This window comes from Protopterus annectens, chromosome 8.part0 (genome assembly GCF_019279795.1).
Source record: "Protopterus annectens isolate FY-2018-M chromosome 8.part0, PAN1.0, whole genome shotgun sequence".
NCBI lineage: Eukaryota > Metazoa > Chordata > Ceratodontiformes > Protopteridae > Protopterus > Protopterus annectens.
The window spans coordinates 647,327,336-647,346,379 of NC_056741.1; the positions used below are offsets into that span (position 1 = coordinate 647,327,336).

The following is a 19,044-nucleotide window of genomic DNA, read 5'->3' on the forward strand; positions in this document are numbered from 1 at the left end:
ATAGCACCAACTGCAGTATGAGGATCGGGATGGGGGTAACAATAGACCACTAGGGAATACATTGCTCTGATGGCACTGACATTGCTACAGGGATGGGGGCACTGGACACCAGAGATAAGTCTTTAAAGTTCTATACTGGCACCAACATTAGTATTGGGGCTGGGGATACACTAGACCACCAGGGCCTATGTCATACATACTGTAACGGCACTAAAGTATTACAGGAGTGGGATGACCACTGGAGGACAGGGACAGGTAAAGGGATTGTAATGTGTGTATGTGTGTGTCTGTGTTTATATATATATATATATATATATATATATATATATATATATATATATATATATATATATATATATATATATATATATATATATATATATATATACATATATATATATATATATATATATATATATATATATATATATATATATATATATGATTCTGTAGGAGTGTGTGTGTGTGTGTGTGTGTGTGTGTGTGTGTGTGTGTGTGTGTGTGTGTGAGACAGATTGTCTGGAATGGGGATTCCACTGCCTACATGAGCAGCAGATTGCTACCACGGCATGCAGATTAGCCATGAAACTGATCCTGAAATTCAGGAAGCATATAGATTAGTTGATAATGAGGTCCAACTTCTTTGTGGCTAGCATGTTTATGAATCATAAATGGGCATGTTGCACTGGAGGGACCCCTCTAGTGTGAGCTGTACAGCTCATGCTCGGGCCTTTAATAAACTCCCAGGTTAGTGTGCTAGGTAGTGTACTATAGGAAGCAATTTTCCTGTGTGTAGATATGAAAATCTAGTCTAAGATGGACTCTTGAGTTGATGTTTTATGATGTTAAACTGTGATGCTACTTATTTGGGAGAATCCATTTACTGTACTGGAGGTATTTTCTTTGTTGACTGATAGCCAATCAATGTTTATAATACTCAAGATGATGGTTACTTATTGCATATTGGAAGTTATCCAGCAAAGGATGTCTCCTAAAATAGGGATACTATTAACAAAGGGCATTCATACTCCTATTATTGCTAGACTCTTATGGCTTCTGAGTTTGAACATAGAGATTAGCACTAATGCATGTTTGAAATTAGGAGTAGAATAGTTCCAGTGTGTTTTTGGAGAGTACTGCCACTCCGTTTTTTTTTGTTTGCTTTGTCAGTCTAGTCTAAGTACTATGAAACCAGGGAGAGTAATTTCATTGTTTTTAGCTTCCTTCAGCAGTCAGGTTTCAGTGGCTACAAGCAGGGTTGGGGAATAGGGAGATATAAGAGCATGGAAGTTGGGCAATTTGTTAGAGACACTACAAGATTCACATTTACAAATTGCAGACCTGTGGGAGTTGAAAGGTTTAGAGAGGGTGTGGGGGGCATATATAGTTCTCAGAAAGGATGTTATTTGGACTGGTCTGGGGTTTGGGTTGATGTCTCCACTTAGTTTTAGGGACAAGTATATATGATGATAAGGTATGAACAATAATGAGTTTGAACTTTAAGGAGCTGATTTGAGGCTCTGCTGCAGCACTGTGGATATGAAAATATCCTGTTTTTCTATCTTTTATAGGATTGGGTCTCACAACAGTATGCAACACTTGTTTTACAATATGAATTCTTTCAAGCCCTATTGTTATATGCAGTTCCAACCATTCTGAAGGCTGGTCTTACCTAGACATCTTACAGGTTCTTGTCACACAGCAAGAAAACAGTTCCCTGCAGTTTTTTTCATCAATATGTTTCTTTTGATCCAGAACCATTTTTGAGCAGTTTAGATGGCAAGTTAACTGATAGCACTGATGCATTAAATAAATCTCTATATATGATTTGGTACTTCTTGCGTATATTTATTCTTCTGTGTGTAATAATCATTTTATTTATTAATGAGGTTGGATAATGTAACATTTTGCAATACCTTGAATAGTCTTGTTATGTTTGCAAAATGAGTAAATAAGCTAGTTATAATGAAATTCATATTTTTCAACACCTGCTATTTGTGCTTGCATTAATTATGAACCTCACTATAATAGGGATCAGTGGTGATCACATGCCCACATAAATAATCATAGAACTTTGACTCTAAACATTCCAGTTAGACTATGGGAATTTTACAAATACAAGCTTAAAATTCAAGATTTTTCAATAGTTCATTCCTAGATTTACAGTAGATCAGAATGAATATAGCCCTCAACCTTGAGGAGTTTTCCTTCTATTGCTCAATTTTCAAGTGGAAACTGTAGCAGCTAAGCTATGACATTTGGAGAAATTGCAACTTACTGAATGTCAGTTGTTATATGTAATTACTGCTGCCTCCTTTTTTGTTACATCACATGCTGTGATCCATTATCTCTTTTATGTTTTTTTTTTTCCACAATTGTGCTCTTCTGGAATAAGTAAATAAATAAGGTTTCTGGAGTGTGGGGGAGCTTGCCTCTGTATAAAATATTTTTTTGTTACATCAAGATTAAGCAAAACTGGTTGTCACTCTCCAATTGCAGTTTCATCTGGATGTAAATAAAAGATTCACGGCAGAACCACGTTGTGGATAATATAGTTGTCAGTAATCAGATATTGGTCACAACAGATTTCTGTATCATTAAGTGGGATCAGCTGTTTTATTTTTGTGAAAAAACAATCCATTTATTCCAACTATCTCTTTGGAAGAATTTAGAATAATCACAGTTACAGATGGGAGGTAATCATCCTGGTACTATATGTGATGAGGCGTCCTGGTCATTTGAGGACATTAGAATTCTGGACTACCCACAATATCTCTATGCTAGAAATTAACAGCAGTGATCTTTGAGCTTCCCTTTTGGTCACAGATGAAAACGATAAGAAGAAGACTGCAATGTCTAGCTGTACCACCTCACCTAATAAATATGAGGTACTGGTAAGCATAATAAGACACTCAACCAAAAGCGGATACTAGTTCATATGGCTCTGGGGTGGCACAGGAGCATTTCTATAATGGCTAGATTTGCAAAATGTGTTTCTTTCTAATGTGGGCTTACTGCAAAATCCTAGTCAGATTTTGTATGCCACAAGTACCTAATGAATAGTACCTGTAAAGGTAGTAAAAAGGCCTTTTTTGCAAGTCCTTCTAAAAAGCTAGAAATTGATAAAAGTATATTTACACTTTGTTATCACAATGGAAAGAATATGATGGAATGTGTCGGATGATAACTGCCTTTTTCAGCATGCTTTATACAACAGCCTACATCACAGCTGTTATGAGCATTTACAGGAAAAATATAGGGGTTGTTTTCTCCAAAAAACTTCAAGCTTCCACCTTCAAAGCCTTTGTTTAAAAGGGGCCCCTTGGAGAGTGAGTAAGGGTGTTTGACAAGGAGGATGACTATTGTCAAATGAATAATATGAAGTGTGAACCCCTGCCTGCCTCTAAAATGTGAAGACTATCTCTATTTCTATGTGCTTTTATGTTATCAAACTATTTTTGTGGTTCTGAGGCCCTATATCTAGATACACATCTTCCATGTATTTACCTCTGAGTCACAAGACCTTCTTTGAAGAGATTGCTGTGCACTCAAGGTCAGCATTTACATTGTGTTATTTTTTTTTTCTGGGAACTTAGTGCTTCATTTGGTAAGTGAGGTGAGAGTGTACTATCAATTTTTAACAGCAGTAGAAGTACAAGCTGACAATGCCTAATGCTCAAACCTCCACTTCTTACTGATTGGAACTTCATTGGATGACAGTCTATCATACTCTAGCCATCTTTCTGAAACATTGACTTCTGGGGCATCATGCTCACTTGTATCTGCATATCTCATCAGACCCTGTTAGAATTAAAATCCCTGACCTGCTATCCTGGAGTTTTATACTTACCCATCTACTTTGAAAAGGTAATATCTCTCTGTACTTGAATCTCATTTACCCAGTAAGCTACACTTTTTTAAATACATTTTCATGGCAAACCTAGGAGCACTGTCTGGTAAAGTGACTTTCTCAGTCACATAATAGGCAAAATGAAGTGAAAGGAATCAAACCTTGTGCCCTTAGCTACAAGGAGCAGCTCATTAACAGTTCAGAACCTTAATTTTCTGTGCTGATTGCAAAATGGCATTAATACTTCAAGAAAGACTATCAGTATTACAAGCTGTAGGATCATACAATTACTGCTGTGTTTGCAATCTTAGTTCCTAAGTCAACATTTTGTCTTCCTCCATAACATTTACACATACACACACACATGCATGCACACACACACACACACACACACACACACACACACACACACACACACACACACATGCACACGCACACACACACACACACACACGCACACACACACACACACACACACACACACACACACACACACACACACACACACACACACACACACACACACACACTCATGTGAAATGAACACTGAGCATGCTCACTGGTGAATGGCCTGCAGGAACTTCCTCTGATGTTTTCTCACTTTGGCATGGTCAATCTTTCGTAGGAGCTTGGTGTGCTTGTAGATCAGCCAGGTCTCCCTCAGAACATTTGCAGCTGCATTCTTGATCTAGAATAATAAACAAAAAACAATCCTAGTTATTTTAAATGGGAACAGCAATTAAACTACTTCAAGATGGGTATTTCCATCTACAATATTAAATTATATTTTTTATTTTATTTTACAGTTAGGGGAACAGGAGCAATGGTACCATTTTTGTCACGGTCTAATAACATTAAAGATTAAAAAGTAAGATATACTAAATAGCAGAATAATCTAACAGACAAAGACAAATACTGAAAACATTTACTGTGACAGTATTAGCTTAATACATATAAAGTGTGATTAAAATATGAATCGGCACATAAAACTATTTACTCAATTTACATAATTGTAGATTCTGTGAGCATAGACCAAAACAATATCAGATGTATAGAATACATAGGAGATCTTTAGGTCATTTCATCAAATGAACAATGGTTCACAATAGTGGAAGTTAAAGATGTGCAAACTCTATCACTGTAACTTCTGTCATGTTATGGATATCATCAGTTCCTGGTAGAAGAAGTTAGGCCTGACAGTCTCCTTTATTTAGTTTTCTTATTTATCTCCAAGGTCTACAATGACTCTAGTAAGAGACACTGTGACTTCAAAACTACTATCAGCCAAACAACTACCAGGAAAAGATGGGCATAATAGTTTGAGCTGGGCCCTTAATATGATGTATCATTTGCTGATAAAATGCACTTAATGCTGTTCATAAGTTATAAAACTGTTGTATGAGCGTGATCCTATAAGTGCGTTTGTACAGTCAGCAGCTTTTCTCCCTAGTCCTCCACTAAAAATGGGTCACACCCTATCGGTCTCTATTAAATCAGCGAATGCTTAAAATAGCGAATGTTGATATATTGACCCTTAAAAAGTGAAAGCTTGAAATCTCGAAGACACGGAACAGCAATTTTTTTCCCAGGGAAAAAAAAAAATTGCTGTTCCACAAAACAAAACAAACAAAAAAAAAAAAAATAACCCTTCAAAACACTAAATAAAATGGAGGCTGTGCCCCCACACCACCCCTTCTTAAATATACCAACTCCAAGATCGCACCACAGTGGAAGAAATGGCAAAGTCCCAAAAATGGCTTCAGGATTTCAAGCTTTCGCTTTTAAAGAGTTGATAAATCAGCATTCTCTATTTTAAACATTCGCTGATTTAATATAGACCCACACTATCTAGTTAACCCTGGCATCAAAACATAAAAATAGTAATTCAATACAATAAATATTAACATTGAAGCAAATAATAAATAAAAATAAACCAACATTCCATCCACAATCCTTTTTCCCTCATTTTCACATATGAGTTTGGGGTATAACTTTGACAGTGACAATCTAGAGCCAAGGATTTACTAAATACTATCCAATCTCCATATACACACAAGCACTGAGGCTCTATATTTTATTACAATTATTTGTTTCAAAGCAGTGTGAAGGTCTCCACAAAGTTTATCTTCTTTTTGAGGACAGGTCTCTTATATTCCTTGACAGTTCTACTGGCTGCAATAAGCAAGAAATAGTGCATTGCATAGTGGGCATTACAGAGAAATAACATACTACTCATGGGTGTTTGACAACCTGGTGGCCTAGCAGTTCTTGGTGCTAATTAAGAATGGTGATGAGTTTGAATTTGATTTATGTGGTTATGGATAATAAATGAAATGTCAGAGAGTTTCTTTCATTTCTTTAAATGCTGTTTTGTGCATGGGTTCCTAATTATAAATTTGGATGTTAGATGGCATGTATACTTCATTCATTTTACAATTATTTGATTAATGCAGCTCAGGGTGGAATGGAAAGTTGGAAGCTATTTCAGCACATAAGTGCTCATGATTATTTCAGTGTGCTAAGCTGAAACATAAGGACATTTAATGAAATATTCTAACATTTATCATTCCTTTAAAAAAAGTAGAAACGTGACAATAATGTATTGATGGGTTTTGATTAGTGAATGGAAAAATGGTGGCATGACAAAAGGATTCTGTTAGATGGCTCATTGATTTAAAACTCTGTAAAAACCTGTCTCATTTCATGATGGACTCTCTCCATACTTTGTCATTCCTTTGGAATACTGAGTGACCAATAGGGTTTGTTATTCTTTTTTTAAGAACATTTTTATTTATTTAACATATTTACAATTTATACATAGCAAGGAAGAAATTCAACTTCACATATGTAATAGAACAATGGGCGTACAGTGAATCATCAAGGTAATCTTATACAATGAGCATATTAAGAAGCTTGGTATTTCAATAGCAACATTTCAAGGCTATCTCAACAACTAAAGGTCTTACCAAGATTTATAGATATTTTTCTGATCACTTATTTCAGATTTACATGGTATTTTTCTTAAATTTAAAAATTCTTTGAACGTATGAACTAAGTTCATTTTCCAATTTGTTTGCAATAACTTTTCTAGCAATCGTCAAGCAAACCCAAATGCATCTTTGCTCTTAGCCTTTTACAGATACAGGAAGTGGAACATTCATTAGTATTACTGATCTAGTTAAAGAGCAATTATCAGACCATAACCCCATAAAAAAACTTACTTATCTCTTCCCAATATACTTTTAATTTTTCATAATCCAGAAACATGTGTGTCCAATCAGCTTTTGCATCTTTACTACATCTCCAACAAACTGAAAAAGACATTTAACTAAACTTACAGGTTTTATATGGAGTAATAAACATTCTTTGTATATATTTCTACACAAAACCTTTTCAGTATAAACTTGAAGAAGTTTGACTAACTGATTTAAGTATCAAATCATTACTTTTACCATCTACTGAGTCACTCAGTCTACCACTATCTAAAAAGTTCAAGAATTTTGCATTGCAATTATTATTATTATTATTATTTATAATTAGATTACATAGCTTGGACAAGCTTCCTTTGCATGCCAATTGACCTTTGATAACAGCATTCACATATTCATGTAATGGGGGAATAATATTCTGCTCCTCTTCATTCATATTATCCATAAATTCATTTAATTTCTTACTGACGGAGAATATTAAATGCTTAGCAGAATCATCCAACCTATATTATTTCATTAAATATTGCGGAGACTTAGCTTTTCCTTTTTCAAAACAATCAGATCATAATATTAATCCATTCCTTTTAGTGAACAGTGCAGTGGTGTAGCAGTTAGTATTGTCACATCACAGCAAGAGGTTCTCTGCTTCGATTCTCAGTTGGGGTACCTTCTGTGTGGAGTCTGCATGCCCGCTCTGTGTTTTGTATGGGTTTCCTCCAGGGGCTCCGTTTTCCTCCCACATTCCAAAGACATGCAGTAGGTGGATTAGACACTCTAAATTGGCCCTAGGTGTGAGCATGTGCATGCGAGTGTATGGTGCACCCTCTGTTGAGGGTTGGGCCTTGGGCTAGCAACCTGATCCTGTAAAACCTCTACCTACTATGGAAACAACAAGTGCTGAAGAGCGCTCATTACTCAATGTGCTGTATGCACTGGAGTGTCCAGGATCCAGAATTCCTTTATAGTAAATTCATTTTAGCATTGTTCTGATTTTTCTTAAATCTAGAGGTATGTGCACTAGGAAAACACAAAACTTTCCATTTTAATATTAATGGAGTTTTAAAAAACATATTTGTTAACTGTTTTAAGAATTGATTTCATACAAGAAGAGTCTAAAGACTGAAATAAATTTCCTTTTGAGGTAAATTTTGTTAACCAGAAGAAAGGATTATTACATATTTCTAATTTATCATCTTTAATAAACTTATAAGAGTTTAGTAAAATCTACTCCTGGAAGATTTTCCATTGATTAGTGTAGGTTGAGTCTATCCAGAGTATAATAGAGTTAAAACTTGCAGTAACAGAATAAGATTTTACATCCTGGAAGCTAATACCACCACACTCCATTAATCTTATAAGATTTCTATAAGCAATTCTTGGCTTTTTAGAATACCAGAGTTTGCTGACAATCAAAATATCAAAATCCCACTTCATCAAAGCAGCGAGTGACCTGTTGTGTCAGATGGTGGATGGTGGACTTTGCCCATTTCCCAACTGTAGTGTGATCTCTGAGTTGGTATATTTAGTTAGGGTGGGTGTCGGGGACATAGCTCCCCACTTGGGTGGGTTAGGGAAGGTGCAGTTTGGCGGTGGTTACTTACCATTGGTAGATCTTCCTTGTGTCGCTGGTTTGATAAAATGAGATTTTGATCTTTTGAGTGTCAACAAACTGCGATTCGATAATATGGGATTTTGACCAAGTCAGCTAGATCCATATATATATATATATATATATATATATATATATATATGTGTGTGTGTGTGTGTGTGTGTGTGTGTGTGCGTGTTTATGTAAAATGTTGGGAAATATAATCATTTTAATAAGCAGTAACCTATCCTCAATAATAAAAATAATTAATTCCATTTTTAATAAGGAGTAACACTTGTTCAATTACTTTTTCATAATTATTATTGATAATCTTACATGTGGATATATTTTTATTCCTAAATATTTTAATTCTCTTCCTTCCTAATTATATTCATATTTATCCTTAAAACTTACTATATAGTGACTGATTTAACACTAAAGTTTCAGTTTTATTGTTATTAAATTTCAGCCATGATATTTCTTGACACTTTTCAATTTCCTTATCTATTTCTTCCATCAAATAATTTAAATCTCCTACAGTTAGTAAAATATCATCTGCAAAATGCTGTAGTTCAGATTGACAATCTCTATTAATTTAGAATCCATCAATTTTTCCATAGCTTTCTATAGTATTAGCTAAGAGTTCGATAACTAATGCAAATTATAAAGAAGACAAGAGACACTTTTGTTTTGTGCCTTTGTTTAAAGTGAATCTTTGAGAAATGTAAGATCCAATTTCAACATATGCTTTGAAGTCTCTACACAGCTTTTTAATATTCCAAAACTATTCTGGAAATGCAAATGCTTCTAAAGTTTTAAACAAGTAGTTCCATTCTACAGAATCAAAAGCTCTCTTGATAGCTAAGCTAATTATCCCAATTTCTCATTTGTACCATTTCTAAATCTAAGATAGTTACTACCATTTTACATTGTTGTACGTTAATCTATTGACTATAAATCCTGTCTGAGCTTTAGTAATTAATCTATTATATTTCTTAATTATGTGGCAAAACTGGAAGTAAATATTTTATAAGCTACATTTCATAATGAAAAAGGTATATATGAGGAGACTAACTTATTATCCATTCCTTGTCTAAGTATAGGTGAGACTACAGAAAATTTCCATGAGGGAGGAATTATTTTGTCACCCTGAATGTCATTCAGTAATTCTAAAATATTTAACAGAAACAGACTATAAAATTTCATACATAAAACATCTAACTCTGGAGCCTTACCATTTATACCTTTTTTTGAAAGCTTCTTTAACTTCTACCAGGGTAATAGGCTTATTCAACTGAAATATGTTTGGTCATTTAATTTACAAGTAACATATTTCTTTAAATAATTCCCAATTTTGAAATAATCAGAATTATTATTTTTTCTTTATTAAGATCCTCATGGAATGTTTTAAAATATTAAGTATTTCCTCTATATCTGAAGTAAGCTTATTAGTGTAAGAATTTTGTATATGATTTATTTGTGCCTTCTTGCTTAACATATCTTATATTGACTAATCTATGTAGATTTTTTGAAGTCATTACATAACTACACAATTTTATTTTTTCTAAAGCTAGCTCCACTTTATTTGTTAAAACTGTTTGATATTATATCATTCATTTGTTAATGACTTCAGTATTATCTAATTTCTTTGTTTGTTGTTCAAACCTTGCTTTCATTTTGCATTTCCAATATCTCATTATCCCTTCCTTTATTTTATTACTAGCTCATCTTCCCATTCTATCTTTAATATGTATTTTAAGGAGTCCTATAGTATGACTTTACTAACCTGACCATTACCATTCACAGATAAACAATCCTTGATTTTTCCATAAGGTACCTCTTAAACTCTTTTAATTTCATCATACATATATACTGGGATTCTGAAATGTCCTTGCATCCATTACTGTATTAATACTTAGTGCATTATGATCAGATAGAGGAGAAGGAATAGTTTTAAAATAATTCATTTATTAAGTAAATCTATAGAGGCATAAATCCTATCAATTTTAGTTTGCATCTCTTGCTTATAAGAATAACGAATGAAGAAAAATGACTTATCTTTTGCTTTTACTAGCAATTCAACTAAATCATTATTACTAATCTATCTATTTAGTGCTTTAGCTGATGCCAGCATTTAGCTTTCTTCTGTTTACTTGTATCTTCTATACTACATATGCAGTTAGAATCCCCTGCTAAAATTAAACTACCCATCCAATGACTTTGTAGTAAGTTTAAATGATCTTTAGCCACTCCTGCACCTATTCCAGGGATCCAGTGAAATTAGCTAATGTGTAGAGTTTGTCATTATATTTAATTATTACAAATGTATACATTCCTTTAGAATCATTAAAGGAATCCATGACCTTAAGCATCACAGTAGATTTTCTCAGAGTAGAGCAGTTCCTCTCCTCTTCTTGTTAAAAGAAGCAGATGATAACATTTCATAGCCTACATTTAAATATTGCATATCTTTATCTATCAAGCGAGTCTCTTGCAAGAATATAATGTCTCCTCTAATTAATTTTAGATATCTCGTTAATGATTTTGTTTTGTTGCCATTATTTAGTCCATTTACATTAAAAAATTAAAACTATCCATACTGTAAATTAAAAACGACTTCTTTTTAGAATGCTTTTTATTGAAACTGGCTTTGTGGATCTGTCCCTCTGTGGTTCTGTCACCCTCTGGTGAGACAGTGGAAAAAATGCCCAGCTTGTCTCACAAAGCCAGTATCAATAAAAACACATTCTAATAATGATAGGATAATCAATTAAGTAAAATATTGCCCCTCTGTCATTAGCGAGACAGTGGAAAAAATGCTGAGCAAAATATGCCCTCAATGACCTGTTGATGATGATGAAGCATTAATGACTCACACAGGTCACATGGCAGGGATATCACTAGTGTCCATTTAAAAAAGGTCCATGATGACATGTCATTGTACCACACCGATGAGGAGAGTCAGGATGTGTCTATACATGCATCCATCAGGTGCTGTCCCCCCCAACTCACATGGATACATGTTGAAAATACCCTTCTACAGCATCACAGTCTGTGTGAAGGGTATGTTGAAGAGTCTATTCAACCATTTATTATTTTTTTTATTTTACATTTGTTAACCGGGAAAGTCCGACTTGGAACGAACCAATTTTCAGTGGAGGTCCGGGGAGAAACAATCCAGACGCATGTCTTTGTAACCATGTCAGGAAGATGTATGTAATACGTCACATCATAGGAGATTTGTGATGTTGTCACAGCCCATTGATTCTATGTGATTCACCTGGATGAAGGTAAGACGGTGCATACTGGCTATCCTCAACTGGCCTAGCGTTTGAACACAATCCTCCATGCAGGGATCATTGAGAAACTCTCTCAGTGGATATTATACCTCATGTCACTAGATGGGTAACTATTTGGCTCACTGAAAGAACACATACTGTGAAAGTATCAATCTGCAGCAGTAGAGAGGTCACCATTAGTTTAGCCCAGGGATCTATGCTTGGCTCTTTACTGTTTGGAATCTACTTCTCGACAGTTCAGGCTAAAGTAAATGGCCTTTAGCTTACCGGGTTTGCTAATTCTTGCATACTGGGTGCAATCATTGAGTCCACCTATGATGATAACATACTAAAGGAGGGGCTAACACAGACAAATGATTGGTGACAAAGCCACACAGTCTACATATAAATGCAAAAATATGTCTTATTTTTTTTTTTGCAAAAAAATTTTCCTTTCTAAATACAACATTGACACAAGTCCCGCGCATGTTGAACCGATGCAGCAAAAAAAAAAGAAGACATATACATAACACTCTGAACTTTGACCACCAAGTGTCCCCACTGGTATTGAAAGCCTATGTTGTGCACATCATAAGTCACACCATCATATTCAGATCTCAGGATTATATTACAGCACTGTACTCGAACCTCATCAGAACACTAATATAGAGTATAATGCTCTCTTTTGCATGTACCTCACCAGACACATGCAACAGCTGGAGAGACCACACAGATTACTCACCAAGAAAACATAGTGTATACAAACCATGCCATGATATATGTGGATAGACTGAAATCCATGTCACAATAATCTGTATCATATAGGATGAGGTGACTTCTACCTGGCCTCCAGGCCAGTCTCTGACTGCCCAAGTGGGAATAGTGCATATCCACAAATCAGCTATAGATGATGGCATCAGCAGTGTCTCGTGAGGAGAATATGGCAATAACAGTGTCCTACATGTTGGTGTAAAAGGCTCTTTGTAATGTCAAACATGGGTATATACACACACACACACACACACACACACACACACACACACACACACACACACACACACACACACACACACACACACACACACACACACACACACACACACACACACACACACCCCAGTTGACTGCAGTGAGAATAGAACCCCTACCTAAGTACACAGACTATAGAACTCTGTATTTCAGGCAAGTACCACAGCTCAAGTCTGACTTGGACTGTCTCAACACTTTATAGCTGATGACATCAGCTGTTCCTGGTGAGGAAAATATGGCAATAACAGTGTCCTACATGCTAGTGTAAAAGGCTCGGTGTAATGTCAAGCAAGTGCAGAAACACACACACACACACACACACACACACACACACTTGACTCCAGTGATAACAGAACCCCTACCTATCTTAATACACAGACTACAGAGCTCAGTACTTTAAGCAAGTGCCACGGCACAAGTCTGACTTTTACAGGACTTCAGGTCAAATTATAGTGGATGACATCGGCAAGGCATGTTGGAGAGAAGATGTTGGGAGGCCTGCATGAAATGTATTTGTAGGCATGCGCAAGCATCAAACTACTGTCAATCCATGGAATTGGAGCTGTAATTGTAAGATACACACTTCTGCTCTTCTGGCTAGACACACACACACACACACACACACACACACACACACACACACACACACACACACACACGCGCACACACACACACACACACACACACACACACTTGACTCCAGTGATAACAGAACCCCTACCTATCTTAATACACAGACTACAGAGCTCAGTACTTTAAGCAAGTGCCATGGCACAAATCTGACTTTTACAGGACTTCAGGTCAAATTATAGTGGATGACATAGGCAAGGCATGTTGGAGAGAAGATGTTAGGAGGCCTGCATGAAATGGATGTGTAGGCATGCGCAAGCATCAAACTACTGTCAATCCATGGAATTGGAGCTGTAATTGTAAGATACACACTTCTGCTCTTCTGGCTAGACACACACACACACACACACACACACACACACACACACACACACACACACACACACTGGACTGCAATGAGAACAGAATTCGTACATATCTAACTACACAGACTACAGAACTCAGTACTTTATGCAAGCACCATGGCACAAGTCTGACTTTTACAAGACTGCAGGTCAACTTATAGTGGATGACATTGGCAGGGCATGTTAAAGAGAAGATGTTGGGAAGCCTGCATAAAATGGATGTGTAGGCATGTGCAAGTATCAAAATACTGTCAATCCATGGGATTGGAGTGGTAATGGTAGGATACACACTTCTGCTCTTCTGGCAAGACACACACACACACACACACACACACACACACACACACACACACACACACACACACACACACACACACACTTAACTGCAGTGAGAACAGAACCCATACCTATCTAAGTGCACATGCTACAGAATTCAGTACTATACGCAAGCACCAAGGCACAAGTCTGACTTTTACAGGACTGCAGGTTAACTTATAATGGATGACACTGGCAGGGCATGTTGGAGAAAAATTGTTGGGAGGCCTGCATGGGTTTTTAGCTTCATAGGTTCATAGGAGGTTAGTGCTGCGGTAGCATTGTCACCTCACAGTAAGACACTGTCCGGTTCGATTCTCAGCTAGAGCGTCTTCTGCGTGGAGACATGCGTGAATGGGCATACCTTCGTTGAAGGTTGTGCATCAGGGCTGGTATCTCGGCATGTAAAAATCAACTACCAATCATTAGTGGACCGGAGTTCCGCTGTGGTGACCCCTAACTGGGAAAAGCCGAAAGACACAACAAGGTTCATAGGAGATTACTAGCCTAATGGCCCTAGGATATTTACAAGCTTAGCCATGTAAAAACACAAGTACCCTTATTGAGCATAGTTATATGTTTGTTGTTAGTGCAATTTCGTGATCAGCACCAAGTGGCCCTGTCCATGAAGGACATAGGTGCCACCTCAGGGGTTCATAGGTTCATAGGTTCATACTAGGCTATCTGCCCTGAGGCAATTATAAGCCTAGCCCGATTCTGTATGGCTTACGCCACCCCTTGATTTGAGTATACTGTGCCCTTTTTAAGGTTTAGTTTACTGTGCCTCTGTCTAATAGTGACACGGGAGTAATCCCTGGGACAAACCAATGATCCCCCAGCCACCTATCGAGATTCTTCTTGAAGAGATTCAGTAAGGTGCTCTGCCTCACATGAACTGGAATTCTATTCCAGAGTAAGGGAGCCTCTGGGTTATGAACCTGTCCCTCCAGCAAGTTCTATTTATTTCTGTGCTGAGGTTCAAGTCCCTTGAGTGTGTGGCTCTAAGGGATTTAGATTTACTGAGGTGGAGCATGTCCATTAATTCTGGATTTGACATTGCTTTGTATGTCAGGTATGCAACTGAGTAGAGCTGGAGTTTTTTTAACCGACCAGCATATGGCATCTGTTTGAGACCCTTGATCCTCTTGGTGAGATACTTTTGGGGTCTTTCTAATTGCTGCAGGTGTCGGGTAAGGTACATCCCAGGGGCATTGTATTCTATGATGGGCCTGATGAGGAATGAATGAAGGCTCTCTTGATCTAGATGTGAAACCCTTTGATGAGGTGGGCTATGTAGAAGGTCTTTCTAACCACTTTGGCAATGTGGTTTTCAAAGGAGAGATTGCTATCAACTGGGCCCCAGGTCCCTAATAACTTTCTCTGTACTTAATGGGTTTCCACTATGTGGTAATTTGTGGGCACATTGTTTTGCCAAAGGTATGACTATACATTTTTGGCATTTAGCTTTAAACCATGGCGCTGGCACCAGTTATCTGTCTCTGTGAGCCCTTTTTGGATGTTTGTGTCAGCTGGAGAGTTGATTATGGCTTCAGTTTGCAGCTCCGTGAAACTCAGTGAGCCATAGTCCTCCCACATTTGCCTCGAAAAGTATATACCGAACAAGAGTGGTCCCAGGAGAGAACCCTGTGGGATGCCACTTGTGACTGGTTTCGAGTCTGACATGGCTCCAGCAACTCTCACTCTGTGGGTTCTGTCTTTGAGCCAGTTTGTGACCCATCTTGTGACATAGGGGGTTATGTTTAAGCTGGATAGCTTATCTATGATGCCCGAGGGTGACTTTACAATCAGCCATCGAGTTGTCCAGGTTGTGCTTGAGTAGGGTCATTGAGGAGCACTGATTCACATGCAGTTTATAGCCTATTACAGAGGAATGGCAATAGCTGGGAGCTATATCTGTCTCCCCAACATGTTCTGTTTATGTCACAGGCTAGGTTGAGATCCTTGATGCAAGTTATTCTTTTCCCATTTGATCTGTAGATATCCAGCATTTACAGTAGGGCAGGGTCTGACACTGCTTTGTAGGCCAGGCATAGGTCATCTATCAGCAGCCTGCATAATACTGGGTACATTGACAGGACTTTAAGTCTTTCCATGTATGTCATATTTTAAATGCCTTGGATTCTCCCGGTCATAAACCTCTGTGTTTTCTCCAGTTGTTGCAGGCATCTGGTGAGGTACAGACAGAAGGGAGCATTGTACTCAATTAGTGGTCTGATTAGGGTACAGTACAGCAGAACTATGACCTCCCTGGTCTTGGATGTAATGACCTTATTTATGAGGTGTGCAATGTAGAATGTGTGTCTCACCACTATGGACACCAAGTGATCAAAGTGTAGAGTGCTAATAACATGTGTTCCCAAGTCTCACAACACTGTGTTTGAGCTTAGAGGGGTGCTATGTATATCATAATTATCAGGGGTGCTTTATTGCCAGAAGAGACAATGAGTCATGTTTTGCTTTAAGGTTCAGTCAGCAAGTTTGGCATCACTCATTTGATTGTGTCAGCCCCCTTCTGTAATGTTAACATAACTGGTGGACTCTATATGAATGCATCCAGTTGACAGTCATCTGCAAATCTGGTAAGCCACAGGCAATCTACCTTTGCCTGGAATTCAGAGAAACAGTTTCCAAACAAATGAGGGCCCAGCACAGATCCTTGTGGCATTCCATTGGTAAGTGGTCTAGTGGCGGAGGTATAGTCCCTAACTGTCACAGTGTCTGTTCTGTTGGTGAGACATTTGACTATCCATCTAGTAATGTATGGGTTAATCCCAAGATGGGAGATTTTCTCTAAGATACCTGGATGGGGGATATTGCCAAAGGCCTTGGATAATTCAACATAGGCGGTATGTCCTGTTATCTCTCATCCACGTCTTTGGAGTCATTATCAAAGATTTCCACTAGGTTTAATAAGCAAGATCTACCCCTGACAAAACCAAAATCCAATGGGTCAAGTGTGTTGAAGGTCACCTATGCCTCTGTGGATAAGGTCCATGCTGATTCCTTCCCTAGCCTTCCAGATAAGGCTTTTTAGGCTTATGGGTCAATAGTTCTAGTTCTGCATGTTAACAGATTGATATACATTGCATATCACACAACATTCAATATTAATTTCTGTCTTGTAGGTGATATATGTGTGAAAAAAGTACTGAGATACCAGGGTTGCAGTGCTTGGGGGGAGGCAACACATGGTTGTATAATACATATGTGACTTATTGTTAAATAGGGCCTTGAGCTTGTTATGTTTCAGTTAATTTCATGTCACTGATAGGAAATGGACAGTAAACAGCAGTAATACATAATAATATTTACTTTTTGTTATGGCGTTGAGCAGTAGGTTTGTGTGATGGTTGGCAAAGTGTTTGTGCAGGCAAGATACACATTTCCATTATTTTCCATGTTTGCATGTAGTCAAGCAGTGGGCAAACATGAGCTGCACTGATGAAGTCTAAGAGTTAGTACTGAGGCTATGAAACACATTTGCTACTTAACTGACTCTGTGACAGCAGGTGTGAAGGCACTGACACATTTCATTTTGAGCCCATATGATACTGGGTTTGAATCCAGGTGTATCTAATACTTATAAATACTTTTAAATAAACAGTGATAATACAATGACATTAATTCTTTATAGTGCATGTGTTGCTGTGTGTTGGCACAGAGCAGCAGGGTAAGCATCACTGAGCGGAGATAACTGCAGCACTGTACTGTCACTCACTGTCACTTGGCATTGCTGTACATTGCGAAACTCCGTCCAAACATAGAGGCCAAAAAGTGAAGGGATCCATTGCTTTTTCTGCTACTTATGTGTGTTGTGTGCAATTCTATTTTTGACCAGATTATATGTGTTAAAATGGGGTAGGTTCATAGATTAGTACTAGGTTAACTGCCCTTGTGAGCCATTTTAAGTCTAGCCAATTATCCCCTGTGAGATTCAAACCCTAAGTGGTGAAATGGGGAACAAGCAGGGAAAGAACAAAGTGAAAGCAATACAGGAATGTGCAGGAGGGAGGTAGGAAACAACCATATCTGTTCATTTCTTCAACAGTAAAAACTGATGATATGTGCAGAATGTTAGCTGAATTTGGACTGTCACCTCCAAAGACAGGGGTGACAACAAAGTAATCATGTTGTATAGCTAATTGGACCAAATCAATTGTGTCAAAAAGACATGTGCAAAATGGAGAGCTATGCATGGGATGATTTTTTTTTTCTGTAGATATGTCTGGGTCAGGTAAGTTGGATAGGCGAGGAAGCAAATACAAACAAACAAAATAAGAGACAGGGATGGTGAGGGAAAGGTTGGGGGACACCATGACTGGGGTGAAGGAGAGGACAACTAAGGCTCATGCCTGCAAGCTTGGAGACAGTGAGAATTAAGTCCTCACCCAGTGGACTATCATCACTGACTGCTTACTTGAAGTGCTTGATGTCTTCTCCTCCTACGGACCATGAGGGAGAGCAGTCTCTCCATCTGGCATAGGCATACACCAACAGTGTGGTGCACCAACCTTGGCATCTCTTGGCAGATGAAATCACCACCTCTGGCACTGCTCCTGGAGGGCACCACTGAACCAGCTTCCAGAGAACTACTATCAGAGGGCACAGGTAGTGCAGGGGCAGCAGAGGCAGTGCTGTCAGGATGGCATGGCACACACTAGTGCAGATTTTCATTTCTTAATAATTGACAGAATTGCTGGTAACAGAAACAACATGCAGGGATAACACAGTATTTTAAATAAGAAAGAAAAATATTGGATTATTAAGCTGGAGGGACTTT

General features: G+C 37.7%; 1 protein-coding gene across 1 annotated transcript in view; it reads right to left on the reverse strand.

The window, feature by feature from the left end:
- KCNN3 (potassium calcium-activated channel subfamily N member 3) overlaps positions 1-19,044 on the reverse strand; it is a 2,562,115-nt gene that overhangs the window by 223,642 nt on the left and 2,319,429 nt on the right. The window contains exon 6 of the mRNA XM_044080129.1: positions 4,411-4,538. Coding sequence (XP_043936064.1) covers positions 4,411-4,538 — 128 coding nt within the window. The remainder of the gene's footprint in view (positions 1-4,410; positions 4,539-19,044) is intronic.